This window comes from Apteryx mantelli, chromosome 2, assembly GCF_036417845.1.
Source record: "Apteryx mantelli isolate bAptMan1 chromosome 2, bAptMan1.hap1, whole genome shotgun sequence".
Classification (NCBI taxonomy): domain Eukaryota; kingdom Metazoa; phylum Chordata; class Aves; order Apterygiformes; family Apterygidae; genus Apteryx; species Apteryx mantelli.
In genome coordinates this window covers 27024615-27042093 of record NC_089979.1, presented here as the reverse complement: position 1 = coordinate 27042093, position 17479 = coordinate 27024615, and the positions used below count along the sequence as shown (strand labels likewise).

The 17479-nt window shown below is 40.6% G+C and overlaps 1 protein-coding gene across 1 annotated transcript in view; it reads right to left on the bottom strand.

Moving 5' to 3' along the window:
* Positions 1-515: 515 nt before the first annotated feature.
* Positions 516-17479, bottom strand: part of GRHL2 (grainyhead like transcription factor 2) — a 58213-nt gene continuing 41249 nt past the window's right edge. Inside the window, 4 exon segments of the mRNA XM_013941958.2 lie at positions 516-4698; positions 6008-6072; positions 11516-11601; positions 17309-17403. Of these exon segments, the coding sequence (XP_013797412.2) occupies positions 4584-4698; positions 6008-6072; positions 11516-11601; positions 17309-17403 (361 nt within the window). The 3' untranslated portion in view covers positions 516-4583.

Genomic DNA, 17479 nt, shown 5'->3' with positions numbered 1-17479 from the left:
TAGATTAATTTTTTTCCCCCTTCTTATTCATCACAAAAATCCGCTGAATTGTACTTCCCATGTTAGGAAACCACTGCCACATTCTTTTGGTTATGGATTCAAAATCTGGAATAAGCAAAGGGAGAGGGAGGGAAAATGATTAATAAACTTGCATCAATTTTGCTGATGAAAAACTGACATTAACAAATGTATTTCAGGGGCCTGTATTCTGCTGGGACTAAAATTGACTCAATTTTCTGCCTTTGTTTTCCAAATGCTGCTCACAGCCTGTGTCCTGTGAGCCCCCTCAGCAATGTCACACTGCAGCTCTTATACCACAAATTGGGGCCACTTTTGCCACCAATAGGCACTACTTAAAAATGTGAAAGCTAAACCCAAGTTTTGGTGATTAATTTTTTCAGTGTCTTCTTCTGTTTTCTTAGTAGCATGAATTTCTATTTTCTTCTTTTCAGAAAGTTTCCTGGGCTCAGACATAGGAAATTAATTCCCAGTCATACACACCACACCAGTGGAAATATTATCTCATACACAGGAATATTTATTTCTTTCCTTCTTAAAAATGTACAAAAAATAAAATAACTGTATTTACAGTTTATCAAACCCCTCTCCCAGTTACAACACTATTAAGTTACATGAGCTATTTTGTTAATATAAAAGCACACTATTTATACATAAAGCTTCCTTGTTTGCCAGAGAGAGGGACTGTCACAAACTTTGGCACAAACACTCCTGTTTGTATCATCTTGTCTCCGTTTATAGGAAATGGAAGAGGGTATAAACATTTCATAAGCTTTACATTTTAAAAGTCATAAGATACTCTCTTCCAGTTCCATATCAATCAATATACAGCACCTCTGACAGCTGGAGAGTTTAGTTTTTACTAATTGTTTGAATTCATTTACAACATTTAAACAATCCATAGACTGAAAGAGGAAAATATACAAGAAGGATACTTGATCTCTGAGTTCCATTGACCAAATATTTCATGAGAAAGATACATAGAAAAAAAATTATTTTCTTTGTAGTTAACATTCAGTGGTAAAAAATCTCCAAAATTTCTTGATAGGGATTTCATCATACATGAATAAAGCTTCATTGTAAGGATGCACTTCTTGGGGTTATAAGCACCTGACTATGTAGAAGGAAACTATACTTTGAGATTTTTGGTTTTCATAATAAAACATCAAATGGACAGACACATAGCCAAATCTGTGGCAGGAACCAAAATTAGAGCTTAGTACACTGCTTTGTCATTTGCACAACATCTTTGTCAGAGTCTTTCAGAACTAACACAGTATCTACAGACACTACGCTGCTCTAATTCTGCATAAGGAAAAGGAGCTGAGCAGCAAGCCACCCCTCAGGCTGCCTTAGTGAAGATTCAAGACTTCCATCTTGAAGGAGGAAAGGAAGTGAGAGTTTTGTTCCTTTAAATAAACAACCACAATAATGCCACAAAAAGACAAAAGAAGGCAACATAGACATTTCTGAACCCTAGCCAAATCTCACTTCCATTTAACTCACACTATTTGGAAGATAAGGTGTTCATCAATTTTTATCATGAAACAAAAGCAACATGTATATTTTAAACAATATACATATAAATATTTTGTACTACTTGTGGCCTTTGAATCAAGCAGGGCGCAAGGCAGGTCACCATTTTAGAAGTTTGAATCACTCCTACTGGCCCTTCCCTATCACTCTGAAATCCTATTTTTGACCAGCAAGCCCTTACAGGTGAACCCTGTGAGCATGTAACTTGCCACCACCAGCATGCAAGGCTCAGTGCCTCTCCAGCACCAAACAGGTGCAGGGAGTTGTGCTCTTCATAATGTTAGATGCTTGTGAGACCATCCTCTGGAGCAGAGAAACGAAGCCCTTCGGTCCTAGCACATAAATGAAGTTAAGAGAGACCATCCATAACTAGTTCTATTGTTTTAAAATACTCTTCCCATCAGAGCAAATCCTATTCATCTTTCTCAACCCTAGAGTCTTGCTACCTTCAGTGAGACTGTAAGAAGGAATTAAACGCAGGAGGGAACAGCTTTCTTTTAACTGACCAGGAATTTACACACTTCAGAAAGTGTATTTAGAAAAGCTATCAGTTCATCTTGGAAGCAACTTCCCTTCCCTGGACAGAGCCTGACCAACAGCTCCTAAAATGGCATTAGGAAAATGGCTCCTCAGCCCAGTATTTCCTGGAGTACTGCATGTCTCACTGATTCTTTACCGCTCCTTAGTGCAGGATGCTGCAGGGAAGTAGGATACCCAGAGCATCCAGCAGATACTAGCTCATGTTATAGAGAAGAAAGGCCTGTCCCTGTATAAGAGAAGAATAATGTTAACCTGAGTGCTGGTGCTGCAAGGACAGCCCTGCCCTTCCCTGTGAATCTCAAATGCTACCCAAATGCTCACTGACCTCTCTTCCTGCAGCACATCACAGCCTAGGCCAGTCCCAGGCACCATCACATTCAAAGTAAGAGAGCTTGGATGGCAGGTTTGTTAGGGGCAGAACCAGGGCTTGACTCTGCCTGCATTTACTCACACACTCAACTTGCAGTTTCTGCCAGGACACCATGACCAAGTGAGAGATTCCAGTTAAACTCCTTAGGATCCCAAACACCATCTTCAATGGAGATATACAAGAACTAACACCACTGCTCACAAGCCCTGTCTGCTGGTCCCAGCTCTTAATGTCATCTGCCAAAACTGTCCTCCTCAGTTGTTTTTTTTTTAGGAAAAAAATATCTGGTCTAAGTCAGCATAGACTTTTTTCCAAGCCTGAGCCAAGTAGAAGCAAATTTAACCACCACAAATCCCTTGTATTCCCAGGATGCCTGTTCTTAAGCAGGGTAGCAAGGGCATCTTTGCTGGAGTATGTACTTATGAAAAGATAACGGAATTACCACATAAGTCTGACTCATGGAGAAAAAGAGTACACAGCAAAGGAAGAGGGAGGGAAGACGGGGACTGCATATACAAAAGGACTCACATTTCTGTCTGCCTCATAGAATCCATACAGTGCACGTGAGAATGAAATGCTTGCAACTGAAACTCACAGGAGTGTAAGTTGAGTGAGGAGCTTTCTAAGATAGCCATAGGAGCTGGAAAGGAGAGAGGTGCCAGGTTTGGATGTGCTGGAGACACTGAGCCTTGAACGCCTTTTTTGATATGATTAGCCTGCAACTTTCTTTCCCACAAAATTCATGAGACAAGGTGGAATTTGATGGAATAACCTTGTAGTTCGACTTGCATTCAGATCCATCCTTTGTGAGGGAGCTCTACCTCCACACCTCAGTTGTGGGCTGCTCTCAAACTCCACTGGTGAAATTGTTCCAGTTTCTATAAATTATTTACATCAAGCCCAGGTTTCTACCTCATCCAACTGTCCTAGGAATTAAAACAGAATCTTTCACTGGAGATACAAGAGCAAGTTCCCTTAAGAAGAAAAAGAAGTATTTGAAGTCCCATTTCTTACAGTCTAGAGAAATGCTTTAATGAGCAGGCTGTTGGGAAAAGCACCTCTCCCTCCACTAGTTTGAGAAAGGCCCACCGTGATGGCCCCTGCTGGCCAACAAAACAGGCAGAAGTCCCTTCTGTACCTCTAGGCATGCCAGGCAGCAGACATATGGGTGCCTCGAGGATTTGGTGACAGCTCAACAGGGCACTCAAATATCTACAACTGGGACTTGGGCACCTAAGACGGATCTCATTGTGACAGAGCACTCCAATCCCCGTAGCACGTTTTGCTCCAAAATTTCAGTATAAAATCAGGTGGGTAGGGGTGGAGTATACGAGTGAAGATGCAATTATCAGCTTCTCAGCACACACTCCTTAACAGACTGCAGAAATCTAATCCTCTAGGAAAGATTCTGTTAAACCCTAAACCCAATACGTATAAAAACATAGTGGCAGTAAACATGCCCACATACAGTAGTTAAAATATATTATTGCATATTATAAACATTATATACAAGGTTTAAATGGTTTCTTTACCATTTACTTATAAATGACATTTTTAGCTGAATGCCTTACTTACAAGTCCTCATTGCTACATGCTGAGAACTACCAGAGGTATTTGGCAAGACTATACACTACAGAGAGATATGGATCAGTCAGAGCAAGTGAACTGTCAGCCACCTTCCCCATCTTTAGCACTGCACCAGCTTTTTCACTATGGTGGAGAGGACTACTGTTAAAGTGATTTATACCAGATTTCTGAAATTGGACCAGCATGGTGCCTTAACATGTTTTAGAATGAGCTTATCCACACTAAAGCACGGATTAAAACGCTGCATTTCACATTTGCGGTGGGTCATCTGGTTACAAATCTGGGGGCTGGTAACTGCTTGTACACTAAAGAGTGAGGAACAATAAATAAGGGTTCAGGTTAACATGAGTGGCCTTGTGCTTGACAAACCCAAGTCTGTATGCAATGGGTGTGCATGTGCAGAATGGACAATGTTTTCAAAGCAGTCTTGTAACAGTTTCTCTTATCAATGTCTGTCAAGTTCCTGGGGAATCTTCTGCTTTCCAATAAGGATGAAATGCTGTGGTTCCTTATAGAAGTGCTCTGCCCGAGGCTAGATCTCAGTCAGTGTGATCTTGAAGCCTTCGACCATGCTCTCCATGTGCAGGATGAATGTGTCCTCATTGGAGTAGTGCTCAATAATGTTGTCATCCATGTTTACCAAGATACTGGTGACAAAGGCAAAAATCAGTATTTTTATGTACCAGGGCAGTGAAAGGGAAAGCCAAACACTCCACTGCATGTGCTCACTTCACTAACTATAAGCAACGGAATAAGACTCCAGCACATGTCAGCATAAGGACAACAGTGGGGAATTATCAAGATCTGCGCCATTGCCCCTTATAGCCTTTGGATGAGAGGCTGCTACTTGCTGAAGTAGTTAAGGTAAGAGACATGCCATGGCTGGGACTTTAACATGCCTCATAAGCTGCCTACAAGGCGAGCTGCACTGCAGCTCTCTGGCAGACCCAGCTAGCTGGTATTTCCCTGGCCTGGCATTGGCTCACCCAGGTACATCTCCGTGCTGCTCCTCAGCCCTGCAGGCACATACATACACAGGAGCCTTATACATGAGCCTCTCTCTCCTCCTCCATGATGTGAGTCATTTACAGGGTGAAACAGTGTAATTTATGCTTTGCACAGAGCTTGCAGGCCTAAGAACTCAGCTTACATGTGAGAATACTGACAAACCGTTTTCCATTCTATTTACTTAAAGTGTAAGTGTTTTCTTCACTCTTTACCATAAAGAGCTTCTTCCAACAAAGGTACCACTTGGAACCAGTGTTACAAAGAAGCAGAGCTTGAGAAGTTTCATCTTTCTTTTCAAAAGTTAACAAAATCCCTAGACAAAAGACTGCCCTAAGCTAGAGTTATGGCTGAAAGTAACTGATTGATTTAAAATGGTATCACTAGAATATTGTGGTTATTTAGAAGCAAAAAAATTTAAAATGGAGAATTTCATGTTTATGGCAAGGTTTATGGCCCAGCTATTCTAAAATCACAGCTGTGATGCTCACATCTAATTTGACTCAGTTGGAACTCCTGCAGCTAACTGCCCTGAACTTGCCTGCCTTTCAGATTTGGGCAGTGGCCTACTGCCTCCTAGCATTGCAGGGAAACTCCACATTGCATTCACAGTAAAGGCTGGGCCCCTCCCATGCTAGTGCCCACAGTGTTATTGGGTATATAGAGTCTACAAAACAGACTTTATTCAAATATATTTTTCAAACACAAATTCTGTCCCTCCACAGTACAAATACTGGTCAGACATAGACTGGAAGTTCATGTTTCCTCCTCTGCCACCTCTTGGTGTCTCCACAGACAATAAGACTTTAGGGTTATGGGCTTGTGTCCTACAAGCATTTATAATATCAAGCAGAATGTTACTCTAAGCATCACTGGGATCTCTGGATGCTTCTAAAGGATCCAGCAATAGTCCCTAGCTAGTGTTAGTCCCTAGTTAGTTAGTTTACTTACCCCTTTTTGCTTTTCTTGTAAAGTTTTGCAATCTTTTCGACTGGCAACCCATATTTCTCAGAGATCTGAAATCACCAGAATAAAAAAATTACATTAAAGACTAATGAGGCATAGGATGTAATCACATCTCTCTTTACATAAGACATTAAAACACAACCCCTGCAAACTTCAACATGATGTAGAAAAGTCACTCACAATGATACAATAGCTTCATTTAAGGACGATTTGGGGAGGAATAATCCTAAACATTTTGATTAAAAAAAATACAACTTTTTCCATCCAGAAACTTGGAGACTATAGTTTTCATAGGGTGTGAATCACCAAAAAGAATAAAGCAGAAAATATAGGAAAGCTTTTGAAGGAAGACTTCTTAGCTGATAAATTACCAAGAATAATAAGCACTTCATTGGGATGCTTTGGCATTGCTTTGCAGCAGTGTGTTAATAACTTGTTTGGATGTCCATTCTGCAGGAAGCCTGCATGTTGTTCATGGAGATGGTGTCCTTGAGTCCTCAGTCTGAGCCCAGTTTCCTTTCCAAATTTTGACTCTTCTTTAAGGGAACAGTTCTCATGGCTCATTTTTTTAGAAAAGGATTGTCCCAAAGGGCAAAATAATTATAGACAAGGGGCTTTTTGTCAGTGATCGATGTTCTGTGGTACTCTACGTCAACCAAAGTAAGCTTCCTGCTCTTCCAAGGTGAAATGAAGTTGCAGCTAAATAGCTGACTCTCTCTTCTGCATTAGAGAACTGAAATGCACAATTAAAAATCCATTTAAAGATGCCAAACACCAGTCACTGTAAAATCCTTTTTTGTGTGTTTGTGTTCAGACTGCCTTTGAGAAAATATGTTTTAGAAAGGTAAACTAAACCAGTCATCATGAAATGAAGAATGAAAAGGAACTAATGGATAAAACTCAGCACCAAGGACAGATTCAAACAGCCACAATACCCCAAGCAAGGCTTCCATCCTGACAGAGCCAGAATTTTCCAAGAAAGAGAATTAATTAGCTATATATTGCCTATACTCATATAACTGACATCTTACCTAACATACAATTTTGTACTTAAAAAGTATAGTGCAACTTCAGGGTTTTGAAGAACCAATAAAACTTTTTCACTGAAATCAGTTTCCTCTGACCACAATATACATCTGTGGCTACAAACAGAAAGGAAAGGATATATATAAGGAGTAACTGATAAGATACACTAGACTCACTCACTCTTTATGTTTTACACCTAATAGTGAACAAAATGCAAATTAAGTTAAGTTTGGTGAGTAGTATTTGCTGCTTCAGTTTTACTCACACTGGCATGTTTCACTGCCCCTCTGGATATGGTGCTAGAGATACTGATGCTAGTCCTGGTTCCATCCCTTCATCTGTTTTGGGAGAGGCCTAATTCAGGCTGCAGGAGCTCATACACTGCACCATCACACACTCCCTGCTGCGGGGAGCATTCTGCTTCACACATTTATGAAAAGATTGGCTTCACCCTCCTTGTCTTGTATCTCACACGAGTGTCCTTACTACTATAAGCCTATAAAACCAATCTTTCTCTATATCACTATACGCACAGGGTGGAAATGCTTCCACAAGGAAGACATGTACCCTACCTACTCAACAGCCTGTAGGTAGTCAGCATACTCACATGAGATACAAGTTCAAATCCTTGCTCCAAATAAAGCACACACATGTCCCAATGTTGGATGTCCTAGCCTAATTCTGGCTGCTCTGCTTTTCCACAGACTGCACAGGTTGCCCCACCTGGCTTTCATGCACAACTGACCCAGCCTATGCACATAAATTCAAGGAAGGATGCATGGGGCAGGATTCCTGGTAGAGGGAATCACCTACCTCTGGCCAGATGCACTTCTGTAAGTACCTACACCTTGCCTCTCACTCTGCACTTTACTCCTGGCTCCTCCTTGGCCGTGTTTCCAAGGCTGCCTTCCTCCAATATCTCATTTTGTGCTGCCCCTGGGGGGTGGCTCCCTGTCTTGAGGCTGGTGAATCCTCTCGGGTACCCAGGTGCAATAGTGTTAGGGCAAATCTTGACTGCCTTAGAGAAGTTCTTTCACATCCTCCTTTTATTCCTTCTTACCCTCTAGCTTTGTTTAGCATGGTCTAGCTGGATAGAATAATATCAGATAAGCAATCTGATGCTGAACTCTTGTATATACGGCTTTGATGTACCCCTAAATTTAAGCCTTCATTTAAAGGAATAATAAAAATGGCTCCCTTTCCCACAGTTGAAAAAATCCTTCATAATAGAAGTCAGAGGCAAACTGCAACCTGAAACTGCAGACAGTGTCACAACAACTGTGTGAACGTGAGGAAATGCCATATCTATCTCTCTAGCCTGTTAACTCTGAAGCCTAGTGATATTCTAAAGATTGGTACTTAAACACACTTTTCTCTGACTCCATGCAAATAAACAAGCAGGGAGAAACCTTCTTGTGTCAAGTCTGTTTAACAGCAGCTAATATACAGCATTCTGCACATTCCAAATAAAACTTTCCTAGGATATCTGGGATACCTAACAAACACTCCTAACAAATGTTCCTCAAAGTGGCTTGGGACTTTGGGACACCATTTTCTATGTAAGCTATTAGAGGTAGTGCTAAGAAGGCCCTGCCTGTCACACTGCTTCTGACAGGTGTAGGATTTATATAGCATGTAGGGATTAGTGAGCTTTGGGAAAGACTTCCAACTGACTGAATAAGCACATTTCTCAGGGACCCCTATGGATTCAACCAATTATATTAAATGTTGAGCTGTGGAAGCAAGGCTCAAAGTGGGCATATGGGACAGCCTCCCACTCACAAGGCTCAGAAGACAAGTCTCCAGTGCAAATATGCTAAGTCCTGTTGTAGAATCTGGGAAAGTAGAGAGCTAGCATCTGCTAGGACATCTCAATTAACACCCTCCTCCGAAGCAGGTTTGTTGCCCACTCAGAAGGAAAACCGCTACTGTCAACCACTGTACAAAACATCTTCTCACCTGCCCCCAAGGAGACTACAATGCAGTAGAAAAGATATCTTTATTTATTTGGAATATTTTCCTTTCTCATCTTCATTTTCCTCCTTCCAATTTTCAGAGCAGAAACTCTATCCTTCCCTTAGGGTGGCTGAAGTAGTCACAGCCTTCAGGGTGGCACCGAAACAACAGGACAGGTGTCCCTTTGGGCTGCAGGCCACTGGCATGGCAAGTCTGTTTTGTAGCACACATCTGATTGCAGAAGCCACCAGAAAGACTTCCTCTGCTGGGGGCTGGGAGACAGAAAGGACAACATCTGGGCTGGTTGAGGTATGTAGGAATACATGTTTGCCAACTCATTTCTATGGAATAGCCTGGTGTGTGGCCCTACCTTCGCAGATGGGACACATACATAGACAGATATCTAATAAACTGTGGTCTACACAGGCTCTGCTGAACTCACCTATTACTTTCTAATTGTAGAAAGACATTGGGAGATGCTTGAATTCCCAACTTAGATTGCCCTCTGCAACTTGAATATATATTTTATTCTGCACAGTATAAAACTGGAATATCTACTGAGATCCACAGAGTTAACTTGAATTTGGATCAGTCTGAGAGCAGGATTTGGAGCTGGTTTGTCACCACATAGTTGCACGATGTTCTGTGACTGGTGATTGTTTCAATATTTTTTGTTGATCAAGTCTGACTAGTATAGGATGCAAACATCTTAAGAAACAAACATATGCATCATTTTTTGAGATTTGCCCTATCCCTGGAACCTGAAACCTTCCGATATTTGTCAGAAGAAAGAGATCTCAGAAGAAATCTGATTGTTCTTTTGGAAAGTGAGTATACAAGAAGAATAAAACAAACATAGTATCTAAGAAAACAATGTCATTATTCATGGAAAATCAGGAGAAAGCCAAAGACCAGGAAATGTGATAAACAAAATGTGGGTAATTCACAAACAGAGAAGCAGGATATGATTCAGGATCATTGCCTTTCAGACCTGGGGCTATATAATGTTCTAAACCTTGGTTTCTAAGATCTTAGCACTGAATTTAGAATTCAGTGTTTAAAATGTGTACAATTACAGAATTACACGATTTGCTGAAAAGAACGTAGAGAGAATACTTGGAGTATGCAATCTGACAGCTTTTTGGCATTGATTTATTCACTATATCCTACCAAAGAGAATTAAAATTTTCTGAATGTGTTCTTTTCAATGATCTGGGACATTTCACAACAGATCAGATTTCTCTGGTGCTGAAAATATGCCACTGAGTCAGCAGCTGTGCTGACAGAGGTATGCAGAAACCTTTCCTGTCTGCACCAGCTTTGTTAGTTTTTGTATTACACAGTGGTTGGAAAAACAGGCAAGGAGATACACAGAATAATGAAAGTAAAATATTCATGTTAGCTTGAAGGGTTATAGAAGGATTACAATATACTTTTAACTTCCCTACAAAGACAAAATCAAGTCACGTTACACTTTTATCATGAATCAGACTGCAGCCTCTTCAAGCAAAACCTGGCTTTTACTGTTTTAGTGTTACTGTTTTACTGTTTTATTTTCTGCCTAACCAATAGAGACCCAGTCACAGTTAACAAACAATATTGGCAAAAGCACAGTTAAGTCATTATTATAATGCAACTGAATATCCTCAGAGAACATTGATTCGAACAGGTCCTTTAAACAGCTTCACTAATCACAAGTCTTTTGCCTTCTGCTATTGGCCAAATAAAGGTAACTCAATCTTTACTGCTTTCTAAGTGTTTGGTACATGCAACAAGACTGCGATAATTTTATGAGAGTATAAATATATTATTTTTAGCACTCAACTGAGCTCTCTAGAGACACGCTCATCCATCCCCATCTTTTCTCCTACATGTAGCCAAGGTTGGAATTCAGCTCAGCTTCCCACATGTCAGTCTCACATTAGTCCCCCCACCTAAGCAGTGAGACACATGACTGGTTCTTCACTGTTCCCTCATCAACCTTCACATCTCTACTAGACCTCTGCTCACAGGATTAAATTCAAAATATCCACTCATGATCACAGCTAATGGACAACAAGCAGAAAATCAAGTCACAGAAGCAGGCTTGAGCAGGTCACTCTGGGAGTGAGAGCTCTTTGTCAAAAATAGCTATGGACGCGCTGGTAGGCATTACAGGAGACAATTCAACAGGCTCTGAATCACTGGTGCAGAAAGAGGCATTTCAAAAAACAGAGTCTGATTCTTCCCCTGTCTCTGACACTGGTTAATTACTGCCATTCCTCAAGGCTCAGGTCTCCAATAAATCAGCTCTGCAAGTCTATTTTATCTCAGCAACCTACTGACAGCACTGAATCCAGAATATGCCAGCATTTCAGATAGAGGCACGCTCTAGAAAACCTTGATAAAATACTTCAAATATATTTAAGAATAATTTCATCTCTATGTTATGTTTTATCTCAATAATACATTGAAAATCTCAAGATTTGCTTACAAAGGAAGATAAACAATGTGAGGACATCGGATACTTACCGCTTCCATTAGCCCCTTTACTGTGGGTGATTTCAGCATCAAAGCATCAAACACCTCATCTGTCTCCTTCCTCACATACAAAAGCACTGAAACAGAAGAGAGTCAAACTTGGAGCAGGTCCAGTCAATTGAACAGATGAAACAACCTACACTGAGTAGAAAGACAAATATCAATCTATGACAGATAAAAAGAAGTGCTGAAGATGGTTTGCATCATTAAAAAAAAGGTAATCTCATGTCATCAGCAATCTAAACATGGAAGACACATCATGGTTGCTTTGAAAAACAAAGAAATTCCAGCAGATTTAATTTAATGCAAGTAATCTATATCTTCAGAAATTTAAATCTCCATTTACTGAAATAAGAGAAGTCCCAGCTGAAAAACCTTGGGCTTTGCTTTGTAGAAATTCAGTCACTGAGGCTCTATCCCTCGGTCTTATGACAAAAAACACAAACTGGTTCTTCCTAAACCTATGTCTCAGCTTGCACCTCTCCAGCCTTCATCCAAAAAGCTGGGAAAAGACATTCAGAAAGGGCAGGTCTGGTTTGCCTTTAGTTGAGTCTCTGAGAAAAAAGCAATGAAAAGAAGTAGTACTCTCTGATGTTATCACATGGATGACTTTAAACTGGCCAGTTGGAAAATTAGTCATTTGAAAGGATGAGTCCAAGTCATTTGAGGCTTTACATTCAAAAGCATTACTGGCAGATAGGCATTTTATTGCAGTGACTACCCCTACTCAGGTACCTCAATGCAACTGGTATTTCTGTACATCTCCTCTTCCTCTCCTCAGACATCCTGTCAGATCTTAGGGGTTCACAATCATGTTGTCCTACCTATTCTAGCTGTTCTTCTTTCCTTTGTTACTGAGCTTCAGGCTTGTTCAGGCAAAAGTAGGAAACTCACTGATTATGTGGCAAAAGCAAAGCACACAGGTACAAGAGGAATTAGCATAATAGTTAGACAGATATTTTATATGTAATCTCTTATTACTCAGATAAAACAGCAGGTTAAATAAGATGTTCTGAAATCGATTTTTCCCTAACAAATAGTCTTTTCAAGTAGCAGTATTGTATGTCAGGGACAAATACAAATGCATTGTTAAATATTTTATATTTCTAGGGGACAAACTCCATTGGTAATCATCTCTTTTGATAGATGGGAAAGATAACTTTTGAAAGCTCTAACCCTTACAGTCCAGAAGACATCATCGCCAGATTAGTTAATTTTACAATATATGCAGATAAACTGAGAAAGATGATGGTATTTTTCATACAGAACCAATTCTATGGGAGCTAATTCTCAATTTAAGACCGCAGCAGCATGAACTCAGAGCTATTTGCAGAGAACTGTAGCTTCTTTGCCTATGTTTTCAAACGACTGAAAAAGGTTTAAAATTTGGTTGGTCAGATCAGTCCCCAGTCTTGGTCTACAAACCAGACTCCAGAGGCAATGGTGGGTTTTCTTTTCTCTTTAATTTAGAAATGTTAGCCACAAAACTGCTCCCACAAGCAGGAAGAGCCAGATCCTTTCTACCACATTTTGGTATTTATTTGGAACCTGCCTGATAGTGTCCTTTTTAAGGTAACAGACTTAGAAGATGAGATAACTTTGGGTTACAACCTAAATAATTGTCAGTATATAAAAAGAACAAAGAAAAATCCAGAGCAGCTGTTAACTTTTCTGGTTTTGAAATGTTTACTTGCATGAGCAAGCACTTGCTCAAACTGCTAGTTTTACCTGGACTAACACTTTTATTAATTCTATAATTCTCTTTTTGTGACTAGAGGGCTGTCCTGTGACTCCCAGCCTTTCAAACATCTGGACCATCTGCTAGCCTTAATAATTACAAACATGTATCTGAAAGAAGGAATAATCACTCAGTCTGAGGTTAAAGTTAGGGACATTATACATTACAAATCCTGAGCTTTAAATCTCTGTGTTGTGCTTGGCTTGTCAGGGAAAATTATGTTGAATGAAAGATCCATTACAAGGATAATGGAGAACTTGAATCACTGTTATACACACAGAGAGCCAGGATTAGTAAACATATGGGGGTTTGTTAGGGTTTTTTTTTCCCTGACAGGTGTGAAAACCCTGGCTTTGATTCCCTAAGGCACTTTTCCATAAACGACTTTTGGTGACAATGATGGCTTAAGAAGTCCCCGTCTCATTCCTGCCCTTATGCTCTGTTATTCTGACCTGTCTCTATGAACTTTCCTGGACAGTGAACTGTCTCAAAGAGCAGATGCAAGAGAAAAAATAACCCTTTTTTGTGGTTGATCTTCAGACAGATGAGGTCACCGCTTCAGTTTATAAGGAAGGCCCACAAACATTTGTGCTGGCACAACAGAAGGGATGGCCTACAGCAGGAAAAGCAGTCAGCGAGGAGGGAAAAGGGCAGCAATGACTTGATTTGGCTCAGCAGTATTGCCACCGAACGTCAAGCCATGATTAAGATGATGTGACACAACTAGTACTTATATGCCCTCTGATCCTGCTGTCACCATGTTCATGTCATCTAGATGGTCTTACTTTAAAAGTACAGATTGCGATATTTGGAAAAAAAAATCTTTTACCAGGCAGTGAGCTATTTTTTGAGAGCAAGTCAGATAAATTCAACTTTGTCTAACCTCTACACTACCTGGCTTCAGTTCTAAACGTTCTTGCCAGCAGTGAAAGCCACTGTGCTCCCTAATGCTTTGTAGATGTTAAAAAGAGTTGCAAAAGATGCAGGTGACGAATTTATATTTAGTTGCCTATGAAGTAGCCAGATTTACAAAATTGCAGAGTGGCAACTAGCTTTTGCTGAAGTCAAGGGAGATTGCTGCATCTGGGGAGATTTTTGGAAGCCAGGCTACTAAACTGGGGATTTAAATGTGAATGCAGAAGAACAATGCTAGTTATTTCTTCTAAAAAGGTTAACTGCTTGGCTCTTGATTGGCAAATCTGCCATGGCAGAAAACAAGCAACAGGTACGTGGCGAAAAGGAAACTAGAAACATGATGTAACACTAAAACCTTCTGCCATGAGCCATGTCTGAGGCCAGGCACTACCAATGCCCAATCAGACTGACACCATGAGCTAAAGCCCAACTACTAAACTCTTTGAAAAGTGGCCTCTGGAAGGAGATGTGGCATTTAGACAAGACTGGCAGCCAGCTTTCCTTTTCTATATTTGGGGTTTTCACTAATTGCCCAGGTACAAATTCTCTAGCTAGACAGAGCTACAGAGTGAATTATGTTCTCCACAGGTACAGTTCACCTAACCCTAAGTCTCATGAATCCAAAATATTTTAGAGTAATTTAATTTGACTTTCCTGAGAGAAAAAAGCTAGAAAAAAATATGACATTCTTCAGGCTGAGGCTTACAGGGCTGGAAATCTCCCTGGTCTGTAACACAGTTGCTACATTTATAATTAATGGGAAACTCCAATAAAATCTGAAAGGAAAAGTGATTTGAAAACTATTAGCGAGAACTCAAAACAGGAAAAGGCCACAAGTCTAGCCAAGCAACTAGCTGTGCTGCACAGCTGGTACAGCTTAACATACTTTACATTTCTGTGTCAGGCACTTGTACCTCCCTTAGAGCTCAAGGAGATGAAAGACACAAATTCAAAAGGATGCAGCTTGCTGTGTGAGAACATGAACTTTGTTTTACTGATGGTTTGCAAACCCCTTCAGATCTTTTCTCTTGAGGGTGGCCCATTAATACTTTTGCTTCCAGCGGACAGTATTACAATTAGATCCAACAGGCAGAGGTGAAACTGCACAAGGCAACACCATGCACCACTTCAGTTCTTCAGCTGGGATTGGCTCTTCACTGGATGCTACCAACCTGAGTGGTTCTGATAATGACCCACCTTTGGATTACATTCCCTTTAATACATGTTTTCACATACAAAATGTGTTCTGTCTTATATATTACACCCATCTATATCAGCTCTCCAGAGTTATTGATTCTGCTGTACCAAATAAATCTGGGAGAAAAAAGGCTTTTAGCACAGCTCAGCCTGGGAAAAATAGCAGAACATTTTATTATCCGGTGACTTCTGTGGCAAAGATAGTATGGTCAAATGGGTAGCCTCAGCTGAGCTATGCTCCATTAGCACAATCCCAGATGTGGGGTTCCTGATGGCAGGAAGTTCACCAGAGCAAAGGCCAAGCTGGAAGGGGCTTGGCTGCCCGCCAGCACAGTCCACATTGCAAGAACCACTGAACAGGAAGGGGATGTGAAGAGAGCATCCTCCAGCTTCCCTGAATCCATGCCTCTGCTGGATTTAATTATTTAACATAGTTTTGTCACCAGTTGAAAAAAATTTTTTCTTTCAAATCTTCCCCTTGAAATGGTTGCAATTCCTGGATGATATTAAAACAATTTATCACAGCAAAGGAGAGGAATAATCAAAGCAAACCAATCCCTCCTTGCAGGCAGCTCTCCATGCTTCTAGCTGGGAAATCCAGGTGAAATTGCAGGAGAAGAAGGTTCTTTACACAGCTTTTGTGGCTGTCCCCTTCTGCTTGATGGAGCCCACACTGATCAGGTGAATTTGGTCAGGGCTTTGGGACAACCAGATATAAGTCTGTGGCCAGTGCTGACCTTAAGTAATTAACTGAAGATTAAATTAAAAGATTATGTTGACATTTATTCCAAGGAGATATCTGCCTCCATGCTGCATACCTTGCATGCTTGCCCTGGTTCATGGACACCATTCTAACTAACAGAGAAACTTTGCAAGTGCAGGCTCATGGGAAGTTGTTCCTATGAAGCTCAAAGGAGTCTTATAGATGGCATAGCTAAGAACAACTGAGTTCACCTCTGTGGCTTGTTGCCTTGCTGTCTCACAAACTGATGGATGAACCTCAAAACATCTGCAAGTTTGAGTTACATGAGTTGTTCACACCCCTGGAGTCTCCAATAAACTTACATGACAGAACTCATGAGATTGAAGAAATGACAAATATTCTTCAGAGTGTCTAACTGTGGCAGTGCAAGAAGTGATCACCTACAGGTCACTGCTCCAGCACTGCATGGGAAGTGACTGTATGCAAAGCAGATATGGTGGACCAAACCCCATATGCTCGTCCTTACCTTCACTGCAAAGTTTGACAGCTTTACCTAAATCATTGTTTGAATGCTGTTCAAGTTAACCTACACTGTAGCGGACTGGTAAACAGGAGCTTGCCTAGTATAGAATATGAAATGTGAGTGTGGTAATGTCACTTAGAGCAGTAACAAACAGTTAAGGGAAACAAATTCTTAAACACTTTGGTTAGGTCTGCTAGAGGATATCTGATCATGCATTAACTTTCTAATTGGGTAGAAAAGTTGTGAGATGTTATTCAGGCTCATCTCACTCTGTAGTTGGCAGGAACTTGCCTGTGTACGGTCTCTGTATTTGACCCAGTGTATTTTTCATGTTTGCTTGTGATCCCAGCCAGAACAGAAAAGATGAGCAAAAGTTAAAAATAAACAATGACAGATTTGCTACTGGAACTATGTAGTGTGGCCAAGGATCAAGAAACTTTCTAGCTTTTTTATATTTTATACAAACTTGTTTATTCATCCCTTCTTGAGACAGTACACAACCCATTTTATTGTCTGCTTTTAAATCATTGTTAGCATTTGACAAAATGTTTCTTTTTATATTGGCAGGTGTAATGCTATCTTCTTACATCCACCCCACAGTTGCACTAGCATCAAGCAACCAGCTTGGTTTGAGCCAACCCTACCCTTTGCAGATTGAGGGCATGAATCCCAGAGTGTTATTTTTAACTCCTGACAATTGACCGTTACCTCTTTTCAGACCTTCTTCTTTCATTTGCTTCAAAGGCGATGGGCCAAACTCCTCCTCCACAGGCCGGAACATCCTTTTGACCAGGACACTGCTACTAGAAAACACACCACACAAACCATGTCAGGGTAAAGCTGCACTCCCGACAAGATAGAAGACACCAGCAACAGATA